Genomic DNA, 18,944 nt, shown 5'->3' on the forward strand with positions numbered 1-18,944 from the left:
TATATACTCTGCGTGACTTTCAAAACGGAATGTCGCGCACCAAGAGTCCCTGCAACAACGAAACCCGTAGTAACGTCGATGCGCGATATTAGGCTCATCCAATGAGAGAGCACGATTTTTGGAAAGCGAAAAGTCGCCAGGCAGCGTTTTCTCCTATTGGGTGCCGAGTTGTCGGCGTCAATGCAGAGCCGCCCAATGCAGCCAACGGAAGAGCCACATCGCCGCCGCCGCCGCCGCCGACGTCCGGCGCGCACGAATGTCAGGTGGTCGGAGTGGCGTTCGCGACTGAACAGCGGCGGAAAGAGCGAGAGAAAGAGGGAGCGGGCGGCGATGCGTTGGCCTGACCGCGGAGAGAGAGGAGAGCTCGCTTCGAATAGTGAACGGCCATATTGGCTGAGCGCAGTGTTTGTTTTGCGGTGGCAGCGCGCGTTAGTTGCGCGTACTCTCGATCATAGTCCGTCCGGATCGTTATCAGCGGGGTACGCCCGTGAACGTCGCCCTTGCCGGCAATCCTGTCGCGTGGCTCGCACGCGTGTCGCACGCCGTCATCGTACGTTCTCTCGCTCAGGCGCCGCTCCCCCGTGTTTCCCCCCTGACTCGGAACCATCGTCTCCATCGCTCTCTCCTACGACCGTCGGTCCTTCTCTTTCCACCCCCGCGCCCCGTCCGCCCCCGGGCCACGGCCCGTGCGACTGACTGTCGAGTATCAGTCGTACACGGGACACGGTGGGCTTAAGAGTGCCACACCACTAACGCCACCAACGCCATGGCGTGCGCTACACTCAAGAGGTCCTTGGAGTTCGACCCGGTGCACAGCCACGGCCGGCCGAGCAAGCGACGAAGATGCGTGCCGATGTGCGCGGTATCGCCCGGCGGCTCCGCCGTCGTCGCCTCGTCGTCGTCCCGTGGTGGTTCGCTGCCGCAGGACTCTGCGTTCGGTGAGATAGCCAACAAATTGACGCCTGGTAATTACCGCAGGCCACGGCCATTTTCTCTCTCGTTCTCTATCGCTCCTCGTCATTCCTCTCTGTCTGCCAGTATCTTTCTGGCTCTCTCTCTCTTTCTGTTTCTCTCGCTTTCTTTCTCTCGCTCTTCTCTCTGCTTCCCCCCTTCCTCTGCGCACACGCACACCTTTTCTTACTTAGAGCGAGATGGAGAGCACGATAAAGGTGGTGAAGGAGAGAGAGAAATGGAGAGACGTCTAGAAGGGGCGGTTTAAGATCCAGCGATTTAAAACCCGTATTCAGGCGACCCCAAGGGAGGGGGAGGGGCACGCGTAAATCATATGGTAATGTGGTAACGGACATTCCTCCCTGGAGAATTCGGACTCTCTTTCGTCTTCTCTTTCCCTTCTTATTTATCGTATGCAAACGGAAGCGCGCTGCCTACGTCGTCGAGGATGCGCAACATCGGGTAATGCATATAACGCCGCGGATTTCCTACTTTTCAGCACGTGGCGAGACTGTCATGCACAGTGACAGGGCATTTGGGTATCGCTGCATGATTAGACATGACATCTTATTCATTTCTTTTTTTTTTTTATTTTCGTAATTATTACCACAAACACATACGATAGACTCAACATACCTTGTACTTTCGTACGAAATAACAGTTTGGCAGAACCGAGTGAGAGGCAAAACACACATCGGGGAATGTCTGTTCTTTGCTGCGCGCGCACTCTTGACAACAATGGCCGACTATTGTTGATCTGAGTGCATGTCGTGGACATTGAAATCAGAAAAGTGGAACGTGTGCTATAATTATTGTCTATCAGATCTTTTAGACAAACGCTCGCAATATCCGCAACGTGTGAAGTGCTTAAAAATAATACAAAGATGTGTGATGCATGCGGTTATCGGAAAACAGCCGGTGAAGGAGTATTTTCGCATGTAAGTAAAGCATGGCGAACTAAGTCGCTATTTGCGACATGTATGTAAATTCTAACGCACGTTTAGCATAACGCATTTATCAATATAATGTATCGCCTGTAGATATGTGCGCTTATGCGCATTTCTTATTCTCGTAAATCTGCGCCAATGGCTGTCAACGGACGATTGCGCATACGACCTGCGCAGATAAGGAACGAAAACTTCCCCCCGGTGTTTTGCCTCTCTCTGTCTCTTTTTCTCTCTCTGTTCTGCGAAGACTCGTATATGCTGAGTCTATCATATATATCTATGGTTATTACACGCACCGGAAATGGCCTTTAATTTTTCGCATTCAAGGTACAAACAGACGATTAGGAACTGTCATCTTGTTCAAAAAGCGTTGAAATTTCTTTCGTTGGTTTTATTATACTACTGACAAAAAAAAATGAACAAACATTTTATTTATCTAAATATGTCAAGGTAGAAAAAGCAAATTTTAGATGTATCACACCATATATTTTCTCATATAATTATGAGCATACTTATAAGTATATTTGTATGATACATACATAATTATACTTTAATTAAATTTATTTAGTATCTTATTATGATAGTATCTGTGCTTGAGAGACAAAAAAAGGGAGAAAATATAATGACTAAGATATTTTACTCAAAAAGAAATCAACTTATTCATATATTTATAGGTTACCACAAGTATGTAAATTTCCACAAAGTGAGTGATGAAAAATTAAAATATTTTATGATTAACTTATTTAATGATTTTTTTACTTTGTATCATTCTTATCATTGTTATTTTATCCATCTTTCATTGTTACAAGACTTTATTGCATGTATAAAGTAAGGGAACAAAACTTGAAGTTTTTTTAAAAATTATTGGTTTTTGTATATACATTATTTCAATATTGTACACATGAGATATATATTTTGAAATATATATGTATTCTTTTAAATAATATTATTGTATCTGTTTATGCAGAAAAGATGGCTGCCAACATCAGAGAAGAAATCCGCAGAATGCAACGGCGTAAGCAGTTGCAATATCACTCACAGACAAGCAGCGGTGATTCATCTGACACAGAGGCTCCTTCAGCTGCCTCTTCTACAACTCCTTTTAGTCATAATTCTAGTGGCAAGGAAAAATTTGAAAAACCCCTCTTCACATTTAGACAGGTAGAGTATAAGTCGGTTGCATCTTCCAGGAGAGAAATATGATAACATCTTATTTGTTACTTTTTTGACATTACTTTCGACAAAAAATGGGTTTATGTTTACGAGAAATGAACATTGGTCTTGCAGATTGGCTTATAGGTTGATTTTACAGGTTGGCTTGATCTGTGAACGAATGCTCAAAGAGCAAGAAACGCAAATTCGAGAAGAATACGATAAGATCTTACATCTAAAGCTTTCCGAGCAGTACGACGCGTTTGTTAAATTCACATACGATCAAATACAAAAGAAATTCGAGTCTGCAGCTGCACCGAGTTGTAAGTACATTTATTTCCTAAAAATATATATAAATTTAGAGTAACACTTCTACTTCTAGCTCTCTCGTTCTTATTGTCACCTCGCAATTTCTTTTATTCTCAGATCTATCATAAGAAAGGATTCTTATTTATAAGAAGATACTTCTGTGAGGAATATTAGGTAAGTGCCGGCTTATAAACACAAATTTCCTTACTTTTTAATGAAAATATGAAATCTCGGAGTAACGAGATACTACCAGAGAGATTCTCTCCGAATCTCTCTTTTCTTTTTTTCGATAAGCATTGCAATATTTTGTCATGTTTTAGATTTATACTGTGTGAAACAAATTTCGCTTGACGTTTGCTGCCAGAGTTTGCAGCACAGCCTCGTTTCGGAAATCACCTCTAAAAATGATAAAAATTGTTTCAGCCAAGTGTCCTGTAAAAAGAAATGAAAAAGAACTAAAAATGGCGACTAGCGACGTAAGTTCGTAGAGAAGAGAGAGAAAGAGAGAGAAAAAGTTTGTTTGCGTGTGCTCTGTATGTGTGTGTTGTATGAGTGTACGATTTGCGTGTGTCGCGGCGAACTGCAAACATAACTACGAGAATCTACCTAATGTATACCTTCGAGACTAACACAACTATTTGTACTGTTCGACATTAGAAGTGCGCTGGTATCAGGGAACTGTACTAGGAATTCTACTTATGTACAAATATTATTATTTCGGTTGAAAAGTATGACACGTGTATACAGTGCAAGACTATAGTACGAGAGAAGACAATGTTGGCGTGAAAAATGTGGGTGCACATTAACGTTGCACATTCAAAATCTTAATTCGTCAATCGCGAAACACATTTCGTGCACACTTGGTGCTTCACGAAGGTCCGAGATCCTTCGGTGAAAGCGGAGAGTGCAAGAGAGATATATATCTTCCCAACTTGTGTCACGAACGTCTGTATTTTTCTCTTAGCTCGCTTTTCGGGACAGTCGTGAAAACGAAGTTCGAGACACCTCGTGCATATTTCGATGATTGGGGCATTGTGTGTTTCGGACGCTAATTAAAGTAGCTGCTTCGGTTGCTGCGACAATTTAGATATATTGCTCAAATATGCACGGCAACAACCAGTGCTTTCAACATATGGAGCGCGCGTGACACAGCATGTGACGCACTCGTGACGATATTTCGAGCAAGAGAAGATAAACGTACGTGCACGATTGAGAAGAGAGAGATTGCCTTTCTCGAAGTCTAACTGGCTCGACGAAGAGCGAGACAAACATGTTTAAGATTCGATTTAAGATTATACAAAATTAGCTGATCGGATCGCTCTTGTTTTATGGATTATTTGTAAGATGTAATACGAAAGTTATGATACATATTTAGCGTAACATGTAGCGTAACTTGTTAATAAACGGCCGATGAATTCGTTTCGACTGGGTTTGCGTGGCAACGAATTCATTTCGAGTTGTGTCGAAGAAATTTTTTTGTTTTAGCAATAATCGCGATATATACCTTCATGAATCCACGCAAATGTACGATTAATTGTAAAATTGCTATTTGTCACCATTTACAAGTGATTTTCTGTTTTGCAAATCGCTGGAAATTCTTTGTAATGGAAAAGAAAAAAAAAGGATCTCATTTAAGGTATAAACGCGTCGAACGAGCCGTATAAAAGCGTCGAGATAATAAGTAGGCTATAGTAGGCATTGTATGAAAGCATTGTGAAACGCATAAGTATTTGGAATAAAGATTTCATAAAATCTCGTCAGCATTTCTGTTCCCTGGTAGCAACGAATTTCTTTGTAGCGTAATGAAAAAAAAAACGTTGAATAACGAATACAACTATAATTTGTACTGTTTAACTGTGCCTGTTACTAGATACGTTTATCACGATTACTGTTATCATTTACTCTGTTATTGTCGTCGCAAAAATCTCTTTTTTTTTCCTAGTTCGTAATGTATTCTATGTTGTAATGCGTCATCCGTGCGATACATGTTCTTTTTCCTTTTCGTTTTCTTTTTTTACTTGAAGAAGATGCGATTCGCGACAGTGCGACTGAGAGTGAGATTATGATCTTGATGACTTGTACATTTTCACATTCTAGCGTTAGGATATTTGTTTTGCCGAAAATACAAAAGAAAGAAGCGCCAAGAGTTCCGCTGAGAGTTCTTGTTAGCTTTCAAGCCCGAAGTGATCTGCGATCGACTATGCCGATCGTCATGATCGAACAAACGATGTATGTATTCTCGTACGAATTCGAGGGGCATTCGAAGTACTATATACTGCCTTTTTCATATTACGCAAAAGAAGGAGGAAAAGTCTCAGTTACCATAATATTTTTGCGAGCATCGTACCGATGGTGTTCACACGTACATACGTATAATACACAGCAATATAAATAGAAAAAAAAGATATATATATATATGTATACACATGTTACATCGAGTGTCTGTCGACTAAATGAATGTGAAAACGGAACAAGAAATACAAAGAAATATAAGCAGGTTCGATTGTTGACGCTGAGAGAGAGTAATACTTAAAGCTCGATAAATGTTTTATTATTGACGAGTGATTATATAAAATACCTAAAAGCGACCGCTTGAAAATTCAGGGGATTTTATTTCGACTAATAAATACCTCCGTATTTTACATTGTATAAACACCTACTATCGAAATAAAGATAAGCTTAAGACTGAAGTGAATCCATTTATTCGTCTCGTTCAAATGAGAAAGCGCATCACCATCTTATTTCTTCTTTTTACGTATGAACGTTTGCATGTTGCGCGATCGTTGCAGATGACTTACTTTGCAGTTACCATGCAGCTTTTGCATGGGAGTACCACCGTTTTGCGAGGAAGAAAAGTACCTTCGAGTATTATAGCCGACATCATCGAGTGTTCGTGATTCACTGAGCGCAGCTACCAAGAGCGACACGCGACGATTCTTCGCGTCATAACTCACGCGCGCAATCCTCTTAAAATCAATTCTATAACGGTGTCTAATTCCATTAGAACGATACGGCTTCGAGGTGAGGAAGCCCCGCGACGAGACTATATAAAGATACGGTGCCACGCTGAGGACGTGTCACTTCTGGGCGGGAAACAAATTTCTGCTAAATCGCTCGTTCGTTTAAGAAACAGATAAAAAACCACCATATCCACAGCGCCAGATGTTCCCACTACTGTTCTCGGCCTACGTTGTAGCCGTTAAGGTATTCAAGAAGACCACTCCCAATGGTGAGTTGACTCGACGGTCCCGATACTTCTTGTCTTACCCCCTCGAATCATATTCCCGGTGATGTCACGTTCATATCACACATTATTTAGGCAAAGTTACGGTCTACCTGGGCAAGAGAGACTTCATCGACCATCTGGACCACACCGATGCCATCGATGGTGTGATCGTAGTGGAGAATGACTATCTTCAGGGTCGCAAGGTCTTCGGTCAGGTGGGTAAAGCTTCCAACGAAGCATCCCCAGTGAGCTGGAAATAAGTTGAGAAAATATAATCAAAACGATATTCAATATAGTGTGTAACATTCTCTTTTTTACGAAAAACCTTGCGCTTCAATTTTCATATTTCTAAATAGAGATGAAAATGACTTGATTTGACGGTAACTTGCTCAATAAATAGCGGTAAATTGTTTGGTAATTTTGGAAAGTTGGTAAAATGATATAATTTATGAAAAAATTACAGAAATAAGAAAATGTTAATATAAAGTTGAAGAGAAGCATTTAGCCTTTAAGATGAGTAAAATATTTAACTTATATTTTCCAGAAGATATTTTGATCTTAGGTGATGGTTAGATTAAGATATTTTGTATATTAATATACTATATATAGCAAATAGTAATTAAGAAATTGGATATATTGTAATTAGAAAAACTAAAAAAAAATTCGAATTTTCAAAATAAAAGTGTAGTCTTTATCTATATTTTTCATACCTTACAAAGGCTTATAGCACTTTCATTTATTATCTTCATATTCCGGTGACTAAAACATTTTTACAATATTTTAAAAAATCATATTATTCGAATATATTATTTTTTTAAGATATTATATATTAAGTAAGAACATTCTCATAAAATACGCATGCAATCAACATCCGAAGACGTTAATTTAACGTTCCTTGTTTATTGAGACCATTTCTTTGCTTAAAATGATGGATACAAAACTATAAAATTACATTGATTTAATCTAAATTTCAATGTAAATCAATCATCTTACTGATTCACACTGATTTAAAGTGAAATTTTTTAGTTAAACTTTATGTAATGTTATCGGTTTCGTATCCATCTTAAACAGCTCAGACAACATAATGTCTAAAATCGGGACATAAGACGTCTTAAAGATCATTTTTAAGGTGTCTTTCAGGCGATTTACGTATAAATGTCTTTAAGGTGTTTTAAAGATTATTTTTAAAACGTCTTATGTCTCGATTTTAGACATTATATTGTCAGGGAGGATTCTTTTTCTATCACATCTCGAAGTGTCCCTAAGAAGTGTTCAGCACTTATTACTTGCGACAAATGGCATCGTAACGTTGCACTGCATTCAGGTTTCGACAACTTACCGCTATGGCCGCGAGGAGGATGAAGTTATGGGAGTTAAGTTCAGCAAGGAGCTCGTGCTGTGCCGCGATCAGATTATACCATTGAAGAAGGAGAAACAAGAGACAACGTCAATTCAGGATCGCTTGCTGAAGCGTCTGGGTGCGAACGCATACCCTTTTACCTTTCACTTCCCGCAGAATGCTCCTTGTTCGGTCACCCTGCAACCCGGTGATGATGATCAGGGAAAACCCTTGGGAGTCGAGTACACCGTGAAAGTGTTCGTTGGAGACAATGAGGAGGACAAGGTATTGAAACAGAGGAAGGGATACTCGATTAACAAATATATATTTCAGTATTATCTTACATAAGTATACACATTAATATTTCAATTGCAATTAAATTAAAATTGAGAAATGTAATTATATAATTTTATATAAAAAAATTAATTTATAAAATTCGAAAATTAAAATTTAATTAAAATTGAAAATTTTGTCTTTCTCTTTTATCAGGGACACAAAAGATCCTCTTTAGCGCTGGCCATCAAGAAGCTACAGTTCGCCCCGCCGACGCGAGGCCGTAGGCTTCCCAGCTCTTTGATTTCCAAGGGATTCACCTTCTCCCAAGGCAAACTGAATCTGGAAGTCACGTTGGACCGCGAGATCTACTATCACGGCGAGAAAGTGGCAGCGAATGTCATAGTGACGAACAACTCGCGCAAGGCGGTGAAGAACATCAAGGTACGCAGTTAAATTAGGTAAATTTTTACCTTCATACTTGTGGTCGTTCCTTCTGTACAGATGTATGTGGTGCAACACTGCGAGGTAACTATGGTGAATGCCCAATTTTCACGGCACGTGGCTAGCTTGGAGACCCGCGAGGGTTGCCCGATCACACCTGGCGCGTCCTTTACGAAGCAGTTTTATCTTGTGCCGTTGGCCAGCAGCAACAAGGATCGGCGCGGCATCGCTCTCGACGGACATCTCAAAGTACGCGATACAACAGCACAACATAATTCTTTACGTCATTCCGACAAAATCGTGGTGCTGAAATAAGAAAACAATATCATATAGCATTCAATTAAATATGTATATTCAGATCGCTATAACAGATTACGCTACTACAACGAAATTTAGACCGTTGTAACATTACAATAAACCCATCAACATGTAGAAAGTCATCTTCAGCTCATTGTTCACACAACGATCGATCTTTAGATTTCATTTTCTCGTTTCCCTTGCAGGATGACGATGTAAATCTGGCATCCTCCACTCTGGTCGCTGAGGGCAAGTGTCCAGCTGAGAACTTGGGTATCGTGATCTCCTACTCCGTCCGAGTGAAATTAAACTGCGGTACTCTCGGTGGCGAACTGACCACCGATGTTCCGTTCAAACTGATGCATCCAGCTCCTGGTATGTCTAAGATATTGTTTGACGCGTCTATATCACTAGTATGCATACGTGAACGTGGGAACATGTTGGCTGCACATTACTCTGTATTATTATCATTAATTTTTATCATATTGGGCAAAACATCTTCTTTTCTTTCATTTGCAATTTAGATTTGCGTAAACCTCTTCACTTTGTGTAGGTGCCATCGAGAAAGAGAGGGCCATGCTGAAGAAGACCAAGAGCATGGAGAGAGCGCGATACGAGAACTCTTGCTACGCGAACGATGACGACGACAATATCGTATTCGAAGATTTCGCTCGTTTGCGCTTGAACGAACCAGAGTAAACCGCTAGAGCTTCCTAGCGAACGATCGATCACTAATCAAAAGAATCCTGAACTTTTCGCGCGGAACTTGTAACGGATTATTCCTCGCGCACATTCAAAATTACATCTTATCTCCATTCGAATGGTGATGTTGAGATCAAAAAGGATATCGGACTATAACGGTGAAATATGTATTCAGGATTCTTTTGACGTGGTTCTTAATGAACGAGCTATATTAAAAAGAACGTAGATGATAAAAATGGTAACAAGATTAGTTACATTATATTATGAAACTATTAATGAGAAAGCAACAATACAAGAAAAATACAAAAAAAGCGAAAATACAACTAAACATTTAAAAAGTCGTCTTGAAATTTCCGTGCGATGGTGGTGGTCGAACGGAAATTGATTGCAAGGCGAACTAAAAAAATGAGAAAGAAAAAGCAGATGATATCAAATAAGCTTAATTCGCATTTGGTTGAGTTTCAAAAATTTCCCGTCTCACCAGAAGTGACATATATGTATTTCTTTTAAATTAATTTATGTTTACGAGACTCTCGTTCTGATCGTTTATTTATTATTAAAGAACTGTTAATTCATGGTACTGTTCAGTTGCGATTGCGTTAGAAAGAAAATATATATATGTATGAAACTGTGAAAATGCACCTTATTTCTTCACGAACATTGATCTTTTCGACGTGAACGTAGCGAGGAAGATAAATGCGCCACACTGTGATTTTTAACACGAGAATGATGCACGAAACGATAAATTATCTCTTCATCGCCACGTTACTCGTGATAACATGTAAACATTCCGAAAATTAGATATATTTCATATAACTATACAAAATATTACAAGGAGCAAAGGTTTCAAATCGATCAGTCTTATGCATACGACGACGCATACTGTTCCTCACGCCCTTAGTCATAGATGTGCGAGTAATATTCCTGATACGTCTGGATGTAAGCCTCCTTCTCCATGGGCGTCATTTGTGCAATTAAAGTATCATTGACGTCGGTAATCGCAACGGTCTTGCCCGCGACACTGACAGTCGGCACGAGCTCATCGTCTTCCGATTCCATCATCTCCACCTCGCCTGCAAATAATTAGTCGTAATTTTATGAAGTATTAACTATAAAATAATAGCGATTGACAACATGGAAAAGGCCGTGCTAATTAAAGTTTAAATCTGGCTCATTGATTATTAATTTTCTCCACGATCTTGCTCATAAATATGAAAAATAATCAGTTTTTACTATTATTTTTAAAAAAACTTAGATCTCGTAAATGTATTTATATACAGAGTGTCCCATTTTAATAATATACTTGAAATATCTTGAAAACAGAATATTATAAAACGAAATGTGTCAAACAAAAGTTGTATAGTTTCAAGGACGGAAGAAGATGGTAATAATATTCATTTAATTTAGAAGTGAACTTGAAAAGATCTGTCAAGATTAACTTTAATTTAAATGGAATCATATGGTTTTTCTATATAACACAAATCTATTCCGATCACAGATACCATGTATATAAAATTTCGAGATAAAACCATCGAAAAGTGAATACTCTCTCTTCCTGAGATATTTTTCATTTTATTCTAACACTTTAATATAAGTCGAATATTAGTATAAGACATGAAATATCTTAAATATTCACTTTCCGAGTTTTGTATTGATTAATAATCCAGGATACACGTAGTCCTCTAAATATATTCATAATTTTTTATCTTCTATTTTCTGTGACATTATTATCATGTCAATTGCGTTTAATCATTACTTAGTTATACTAAATTTTAAAATCCTCTAGTACTAGCGGAATTTACGCTACTTGATACATTTTTCATACCTGCATCAACGGTCTGCATCTCTGACATTTCCTCGTTATCGCTGCTATCACTGGAATCCTGAGGAAGTGCAGCTTTGATGGCTGTCATAGAATTAGGGCCACTCTTTTTCTCGTGAGCTAACAACACCGACATGATATCATCACCCTGTTTGTTGTTCGTGATTACATTCGTGGCAGTAGCTGCAGCTTTGTCTAAGATGCTGTCCTGTGTACTCACGCCGTCAGGCTGTGAAACAGTCACACGGAATTGAGACATGGGTGAACCAGGTTGTAAAAAGTTATAAAAAAATTCGTAGCATCACCCATTATCCATTGAAAAAACAATTATCATTTTGATATATACTTTGAAATTCATTTGTTTATATTTCAGATAATAATCGCTATCATTATTCATGTAATCTGCATGTACAAAGTAACGATAAATATAACGATTATATTCCTTATCGTTATTTAAAAAATATAAATACGTTTAATATAAATTACCGTTTTTTTTTTATTACTTTAAAACTTTAAAACTTTAAGTAGTTTTAGTTACTTGAAAACAAAAAATAATTTATAATGATAATGACATTACCATTATTATTATGCCGTTATTTTACCAGGTATTTGGTTAATCCAACCAAATTCCTCTTCCATGCGAAATAACTAAAATAAACTGATGAGAAAATAAACTAATGGAGCATATAAATCTACCTGAGAACCATCGGCATTGATAACTGTGCTTTCCATCATCCATATGGGTCTCTCCTTTCTATGATTCGCTGCGTTATCATCGGGGGATTCGTCTCCGATAGTGACATCCACTCTGGTATCCTCCACCGCAAAGCCTGATGTTCTAGTAGCTTCACCTGACCAGTGTTCGCCAGGTGTACGAAGAATGACTGGTTTTCTCGTGTCGATACTAATAGAAATTATTATTAAAAGATAACAATTATTGATATATAAGGGAGCTAATTATATATAATATATAATAACTAAAAAATCAAATGTAGCCATTTGTAAAATAAGAATTTTTTTTTGTTCAATTTAACCTAATGTACGCGAGACATGGGACGTTTAGTGTCAGACATCCTATGTAATATGAATATTATTTAAAAACATATACCCGCGAATGGTGTTGATATCAACAGGTTCTGGTTCCAGTATCTCGGGCGCTAATTTAATTCCTTCTACTTCCCTTAATAGTATGTAAAGTGGCTCCAATTGTTCGTTAAACTTTGCTAGTAACAATCTAGAATCTTTCTTCGGTAGAGCAGATTGATCCTCCTCCACCACTTCTCGACAATACGTACATCTAAACTCACCGGTTGTCATGTCAAAAAGCTGATCCGCCTGCATAGGATTTAATAAAGTTTAACATGTTAGTTATCAGCTTCAGATCAATGTCATAACAATATCAACATATCATATAATTATTTCAATCTGCCTGTATTGTCACTTCAACTGTAATGAACATATACAGCAACAGTGAAAACTCATTCTTCCTATGTTTAATTACTCTTCTTTTATTATAATACTTGAAGTTGTATTATCTCAAAATAATATCTCAAAAATAATGTAAAATTTTTGAAAGAATTAGAAATTGATCTATACTGCATCTAAAAGTGATCATAAACAATTTAGCATTGAAATTAGAATTTGGATAAAAAGTTATTGCACTTTGAAGTGTAAATCCAACAAATATAATGATGTTTTAACAACATATTAATGACGTCTTTAACATCAACAATACAATTAATACATTATTTGATATCATTCTGTTACTTGGGAATATTTTAAATTATACTGTTGTTGAAATACATGATTTTGCTATTTTTAGTAAAGGAAAAGATGATTAAATAATAATGACAACTAAATAATAATTAATTAGTAAAAATTAATGATAAATAATTAAATTAAGATAATAAACAAAATAATTACAGAAATCACAATTTTTATATACATGTACTTTAGTTATTTAAAATAATATATGCAAAGTTTAATCATACTTCAAAAGAGATAAAAGTTTAAAAACCAGAAATAATAAAAAATTAATAAATTATAAAAATGTGATATTAAAGTAAAAATATGTTGTTTTTCAACTGTATTATATGTGTGTATGTGTGTGTACATGGTGTGTGTACATGTGTGTGCGTGTAAAATTTAATTTTTGCAGAGATTATACAAGCAATTTATCACTTATCAATTATATTGTTATACTTGCTTCAAGATCAGTGAATGTTTTTAAGCAATTTGTACATTTAAAACTAGCCCTGCTAGTTGCATCTCTCTCTTCAGTTTCCATTCTCTTTCTCATTAAATCCAGTTTATATTTCACAACATTTACAAATGTCTAAAATCAAGATATATAAGTTTGCATTAATTATTTTCTATCTTATTTTCAGTCAGATCTAAGAAAATGACAGTTATTCTATACTTACTTTGTAATTGATAAAATAATAGTTAACTTTCTGTGCTTTGCCATCAGATCCTGTCTCCATTTTTAATCTCACTTGAATAAATTTGTCATTGCGTAATGTAGATATTCTAGCTCTCAACATCTTACGTTCAAACTTCAACAATTCACAAATATCATCTTCTTTCATACCTATCAAAAATGTACATTTTACATAAAAAGATGAAATTATTCTAGTTAATTTTATACAAATATATTTATTGCATAATTACTTACATGGATTTCTAACTAACATATCCACGATTAATGCATCCTCTATAGTGTAAAATCCACGGACAACAAGACGAGCTAGCTGTTTTAAGCTACTAGGAACCTCAGTAACAAGCCTCTCTTCAGCACTCATGTTTTACGCGATTGTAATAATTTTTTACTAACCGATATTGTTTTGAAATAGGTAGTAATATTAATAATAGTTTATCAATAATGCTATTATTATATCATGCAAAGTTAACAAAATCAAGCGAAGTCATAATCGCACGTTGTGTTTTAAAATTTAAATCGTTCTAATTATATTATTATTGTTATTATATCGTTTTTATTGCCACTATTAAACTTATATGCACTTGTTTCTTTGAAAAATTGAAAAAAAATAATCTATTAAAAATATCGGTAACGTGAACAAAAAATACTAACCTTAAAAATATCCCAAATAAACTGTATTATCAAAATATTACAAATATCAACGTAATAAATGTAGTAAATGAGTATACATATTAATTATTAGCGTAAGATTTCACGAATAGGTGAAACAAATCATTTTTATTATTAACTTAAGTTATTAAGAGCACGCTCTGCGGTTAGCAGCTTGTTTACTATCGCAGTTGGTTTGAGGTTATGTATCCTAATATGAAATAAGGTTGCGTTCCGGAATTCACCGTCAGTGCTGAAATCCTATATGTAGTGTACGTTATGGCTCCTGCACACAGGAGGTCCGCGGAAGTCCGTGCGACAGCCAATCAATATGTTGTTTTTCTGTAAGAGCTAAAAGGTTATTACGGAAAGCAGCATATTGATTGGCTGCCGCGCGGCAGAAGTCCACGCGACAGCCAATCAATATGTTGCTTTTCCGTAAGAGCTAGAAGGTTATTACGGAAAGCAATATATTGATTAGCTGTTGCGCGAACTTCCGCCGCGCGGCAAGCATTACCGCGTCTTGTGTGCAGAAGCCATTAGGGTAGGATCCAATTGACCACGATACGATTGAACACAAATTGTAATGATTGGTTCGACCTGGTAATTCACTAGATAATTCTTTACATTGGTTGGTTGTGTTCAATCGTACAGTGGTCATTCGGCACGCTCTCCTTTATAACTATACTTTCTAAACTATTTTGTGATCTGTTCTTTTCAGCTGCACTGTTGAACTGGTGCAATAAGTTAAGCCAGTGGCACACGATGCTTAACGATGTCCACAATTGGACACAACCAACCGATGCAAAGAATTATCTAGTGAATTATCAGGTCGAACCAATCATTATAAGGGTGTATATCAGTTGGACACGGGGCAATTGGACACAGTTCAATCACAAGTCGTTGTTCCAAGGGGCCCTACAAATGTCTCTAAGTACACGGTGCTGTGATTGGCTGTGTCCAAATGCACCGTGTCCAAGTGCATCGCTCCCTCATTATAATCTATGTCCAATTGTACCATGGTCAATCGGGTCCATCCGTTATAAGGCAGGATCTATTTGGCGCTATAAACACTTCAAAGCGCCGTATAGACCAATCACAATCTTATTTCACATGTTCCAAAGCGTTTTGTAGCCCCAAACGGATCTTACCCATGAAAAATACAAACCCTTTCAGTCAAGCATCAAAATTTCCGCAAGTATAATTCCTAAAGTCACATGAAATTTAAAATAGCTTACTAATGGCAGCGATTGATAAAGTCAAAATTATCGTAGTGGGTGATTCTGGTAAATATAAAAGTTTTAATACTTGCACTATACATATGTTTAGGTTATGTATAATTAATATTTTTCACATTAATAAACATGCTTGAAAAATCGAACTATTGATATGAATTATTTACACACAGGCGTTGGTAAAACATCTTTGACGCATTTGATATGCCAACAGCAACCTATCAGCAATCCTTCTTGGACAGTAGGTTGTTCAGTGGAGGTCAAGTTACACGAGTATAAAGAAGGAACTCCTAATCAGAGACGATATTTTATTGAACTATGGGACGTTGGTGGTAGTCAAAGCCATAAAAATACGAGATCCGTGTTTTACAATCCTACAAATGGTATGTATGTATCATATTGAAATAGATATGGTACTAAGCATTTATGTTTATATTTTACACTTGAAGCTATGACAGAATCTAACAATGATTGCAAATATATGTTGTCCACCAGGTATAATATTGGTACACGATTTAACGAACCGTAAGTCGCAACAGAACTTGCAGAAATGGCTGGAGGAGGTTTTAAACAAAGATGGGACTTTCTCCAGGTCTCGATCATTTGATGACTTTGATCCTGAGAAGTTTGTGGGCTCAACTCATGTAAAGATCTTTCAAATTATCAAGTTGCAGTGTTACACAATTTTGTGTATATGAGTATTGTATATATAATAAATATATGGATAATATTAGAGTTGAAAAAAATAGCTTTGCAACTGGTGTAAAGTTTCCTTTTCCAGTATACTAGAGAGTAGTATTCAATAAGCACAAATGCTGAGAAACTGTAATTCTCAAAACACTCAGCAGAATCTTTCAAGTGTTGACGAAGTAGCATTGATTTTTACTGAATGCAGTTGTTTGTTTCCAGATTCCAATTTTAGTGGTTGGTACAAAGCTCGACTTGATTCCAGAAGTGAAATCCAATGTGCATAGACGTTCTTCAACCATCGCGGAGGAATGTGGTGCCGACGAAATATTTTTGGTAAGTATTACCTGTAAAGTCTCTAAAAATACTTATTGCATGACTATATTTGAACGATCATTGTAACACATCCTTATTTTAATAGGACTGCCGTCAGATAAGATCTTTAGCAGCTGGTTCCAGTTCGTCCGTGAAGCTCAGCAGATTCTTTGACAGAGTCATTGAGAGACGCTATTATGCCTCTAGAGAAGGAATCAATCTTGACAAACGGAGACCGCCATTGTATTCTTCTTCAGTTTACACAAAGTTCTATCATAATGACTAAGCGACATATAAACGTCTTGACGGAGTATTATTCTGTTACATAAGACAATTCGGTTTTGCAATGTGACATCACCACAGAACTGTGCAAGTTAGTCACAAAGTAACGATCATGCATTTCTTTATCCACATTCCTGATCTTCTTACGGAAGTGTTTTGCCGAATGTGCTCAAGATATGACTGTGAACAAAGTAGCTAAAAACAAAACAAAAAGTAAATTTTATATATATAATTAAGAATTAATATTATACATAGTATATAAAAAATATATATTATATAAATTTATTATAAATAATATATTATAAATATATTACGAATATAAAGAAGTTTTCGAAAATTTTTTGTCAAATTCATAATTTATTTGTCCGAGATCAAAAACAGACTCAATAAGTGAAAATAATTGCTGTTGTGTTCAATCACGCTTTATTGGGTACGAATTCTGTTATAAAACTTGGATGTGGTAAAGTCATCGAGCTATTCAGTCAATGTTTCAATTTATATAGCTATCGTTTAGAAAATATATATTATTTTTTTCTGTTTAGATTATGATATAAAATTTATATATATATATATATATATATATATATTAGGTGAAGTAAAAAGTTCTGAGCGTTTTTTCGCTTTATTTCGACGATGAAATTAACATAGTTAGGATTATCCGATTTCGATCAAATATGCGCCGTTTTGTTCGATAACTTTTGTCCATTTTGAAGGCAATTTCATAATTCCGCGATTGAAGAAGTCCTCGTCCCTATTGGTAAAAAACTTGACCAGCTCATTTTCACAAGCCTCTCTTGAGGCCAGTTTTGTACCATCAAGAAAATTTTGCAAATGCTTGAAAAGGTGATAATCGCTTGGTGCCAAGTCTGGACTATACGGCGGGTGCAATAGAACCTCCCATCCAAGCTCTCGGAGCTTCTGGCGCGTCGTTAATGATGTGTGCGGCCTGGCGTTGTCTTGATGGAACACAACACTCTTCCTATTGGCCAATTCTGGCCGCTTCTGGTCGATCGCCTGCTTCAATCTGGTCAGTTGTTGACAGTAGAGGTCCGAATTGAGTGTTTGGCCCGATGGGAGCAGCTCATAGTGGATGATTCCTTTCCAATCCCACCAAACACACAGTAAAACCTTTTTGGCTGTTAATCCGGGCTTGGCGATCGTTTGGGCCGGCTCATCGCGATTGGACCACGATCTTTTTCGGCTGTTGTTCTCGTATGTGACCCATTTTTCATCACCAGTCACCATCCGCTTCAAAAATGGGTCGATTTCGTTACGTTTCAGCAAAGAATCGCAGGCATCAATTCGGTCCAAAAGGTTCTTTTGCGTCAATTCGTGTGGCACCCATACATCGAGCTTCTTCTTGAGACCAGCCTTATGCAAATGGTTCCAAACGGTTTTCTGGCTAATCTTCAGTTCCTGGGCAATGGAATAAGTGCTCACATGCCGGTCCGACTCGACGATTTCCATGATTTTATCGACATTTTCGACGATTGGCCTACCAGAGCGTGCCTCATCTTCGACGTCCATATTATCAGAACGAAATCGTTGGAACCACCGCTTTGCTGTTGCATTCGATACTGTATTGGGTCCATAAACAGCACAAATTTTTTTGGCCGCCTGCTCCGCCTTTTCACCTTGGTCGTAGTGGTACTGAAGAATGTATCGAATTTTCTCTTTTTTTACCTCCATTTTGGAACGCTGTAACACACAACTGGCTTGACCAAACACAAAACTGTCACAGAACTTTTTTTGAAGCGTAATGTCACCTTTAAATCGCCGTATAGTATGACCCGATGCGATGTATACATCGTGAGATATGGCTCACTAAAGACATCTAGCGGAAAACGCTCAGAACTTTTTACTTCACCTAATATT

The 18,944-nt window shown here is 37.2% G+C and overlaps 4 protein-coding genes across 5 annotated transcripts; 3 read left to right on the forward strand and 1 right to left on the reverse strand.

Moving 5' to 3' along the window:
• Positions 1–259: 259 nt before the first annotated feature.
• LOC116844048 (akirin-2) lies at positions 260–6,049 on the forward strand. 2 transcript variants are annotated; one of them, XM_032815133.1, is made up of 5 exons: positions 260–938; positions 2,866–3,059; positions 3,211–3,373; positions 3,477–3,533; positions 3,680–6,049. In XM_032815133.1, the coding sequence occupies exons 1-4, from the start codon at positions 767–769 to the stop codon at positions 3,485–3,487; spliced, it is 540 nt and encodes a 179-aa protein (XP_032671024.1). In that variant the 5' UTR covers positions 260–766; the 3' UTR covers positions 3,488–3,533; positions 3,680–6,049. The 2 variants fall into 2 exon arrangements, with proteins under 2 accessions (XP_032671024.1, XP_032671023.1); XM_032815132.1 differs by having other exon boundaries at positions 265–965.
• Positions 6,050–6,418: 369 nt separating this feature from the next.
• LOC116844047 (arrestin homolog) lies at positions 6,419–10,277 on the forward strand. Its single transcript, XM_032815129.1, has 7 exons — positions 6,419–6,588; positions 6,679–6,800; positions 7,910–8,209; positions 8,414–8,641; positions 8,702–8,890; positions 9,145–9,313; positions 9,492–10,277. The coding sequence occupies exons 1-7, from the start codon at positions 6,522–6,524 to the stop codon at positions 9,635–9,637; spliced, it is 1,221 nt and encodes a 406-aa protein (XP_032671020.1). The 5' UTR covers positions 6,419–6,521; the 3' UTR covers positions 9,638–10,277.
• Positions 10,278–10,428: 151 nt separating this feature from the next.
• Positions 10,429–14,774, reverse strand: LOC116844046 (general transcription factor IIE subunit 1). The gene is made up of 8 exons (XM_032815128.1): positions 14,554–14,774; positions 14,137–14,290; positions 13,886–14,052; positions 13,669–13,797; positions 12,571–12,797; positions 12,159–12,366; positions 11,466–11,691; positions 10,429–10,713 (listed from the first exon to the last, which is right to left on the reverse strand). Exons 2-8 carry the CDS (start codon positions 14,261–14,263, stop codon positions 10,538–10,540), a joined length of 1,260 nt encoding a protein of 419 aa, XP_032671019.1. The 5' UTR covers positions 14,264–14,290; positions 14,554–14,774; the 3' UTR covers positions 10,429–10,537.
• Positions 14,775–15,618: 844 nt separating this feature from the next.
• On the forward strand, positions 15,619–17,395 carry LOC116844138 (rab-like protein 3). The gene is made up of 5 exons (XM_032815302.1): positions 15,619–15,836; positions 15,959–16,168; positions 16,281–16,429; positions 16,695–16,808; positions 16,894–17,395. Exons 1-5 carry the CDS (start codon positions 15,791–15,793, stop codon positions 17,071–17,073), a joined length of 699 nt encoding a protein of 232 aa, XP_032671193.1. The 5' UTR covers positions 15,619–15,790; the 3' UTR covers positions 17,074–17,395.
• Positions 17,396–18,944: the final 1,549 nt, after the last annotated feature.

The sequence above is a fragment of the Odontomachus brunneus genome, unplaced genomic scaffold (assembly GCF_010583005.1).
Source record: "Odontomachus brunneus isolate Ranch 3 - 2012 unplaced genomic scaffold, Obru_v1 Obru_scaffold_039, whole genome shotgun sequence".
NCBI lineage: Eukaryota > Metazoa > Arthropoda > Insecta > Hymenoptera > Formicidae > Odontomachus > Odontomachus brunneus.

Excerpts from the sequence above, each read along its gene's own strand:
- LOC116844046 (XM_032815128.1), bottom strand. The coding sequence starts at position 14,263 with ATGAGTGCTGAAGAGAGGCTTGTTACTGAGGTTCCTAGTAGCTTAAAA. Across the intron at positions 12,798-13,668 it reads AAACATTCACTGATCTTGAA|GCGGATCAGCTTTTTGACAT; the intron begins GCAAGTATAACA and ends AATCCTATGCAG. Across the intron at positions 12,367-12,570 it reads GATATCAACACCATTCGCGG|TATCGACACGAGAAAACCAG; the intron begins GTATATGTTTTT and ends AATTTCTATTAG.
- LOC116844047 (XM_032815129.1), top strand. The coding sequence starts at position 6,522 with ATGTTCCCACTACTGTTCTCGGCCTACGTTGTAGCCGTTAAGGTATTC. Across the intron at positions 6,589-6,678 it reads CAAGAAGACCACTCCCAATG|GCAAAGTTACGGTCTACCTG; the intron begins GTGAGTTGACTC and ends CACATTATTTAG. Across the intron at positions 6,801-7,909 it reads GTCGCAAGGTCTTCGGTCAG|GTTTCGACAACTTACCGCTA; the intron begins GTGGGTAAAGCT and ends CACTGCATTCAG.
- LOC116844138 (XM_032815302.1), top strand. The coding sequence starts at position 15,791 with ATGGCAGCGATTGATAAAGTCAAAATTATCGTAGTGGGTGATTCTG. Across the intron at positions 15,837-15,958 it reads TATCGTAGTGGGTGATTCTG|GCGTTGGTAAAACATCTTTG; the intron begins GTAAATATAAAA and ends ATTTACACACAG. Across the intron at positions 16,169-16,280 it reads GTTTTACAATCCTACAAATG|GTATAATATTGGTACACGAT; the intron begins GTATGTATGTAT and ends GTTGTCCACCAG.
- LOC116844048 (XM_032815132.1), top strand. The coding sequence starts at position 767 with ATGGCGTGCGCTACACTCAAGAGGTCCTTGGAGTTCGACCCGGTGCAC. Across the intron at positions 966-2,865 it reads AGCCAACAAATTGACGCCTG|AAAAGATGGCTGCCAACATC; the intron begins GTAATTACCGCA and ends CTGTTTATGCAG. Across the intron at positions 3,060-3,210 it reads CCCTCTTCACATTTAGACAG|GTTGGCTTGATCTGTGAACG; the intron begins GTAGAGTATAAG and ends TTGATTTTACAG.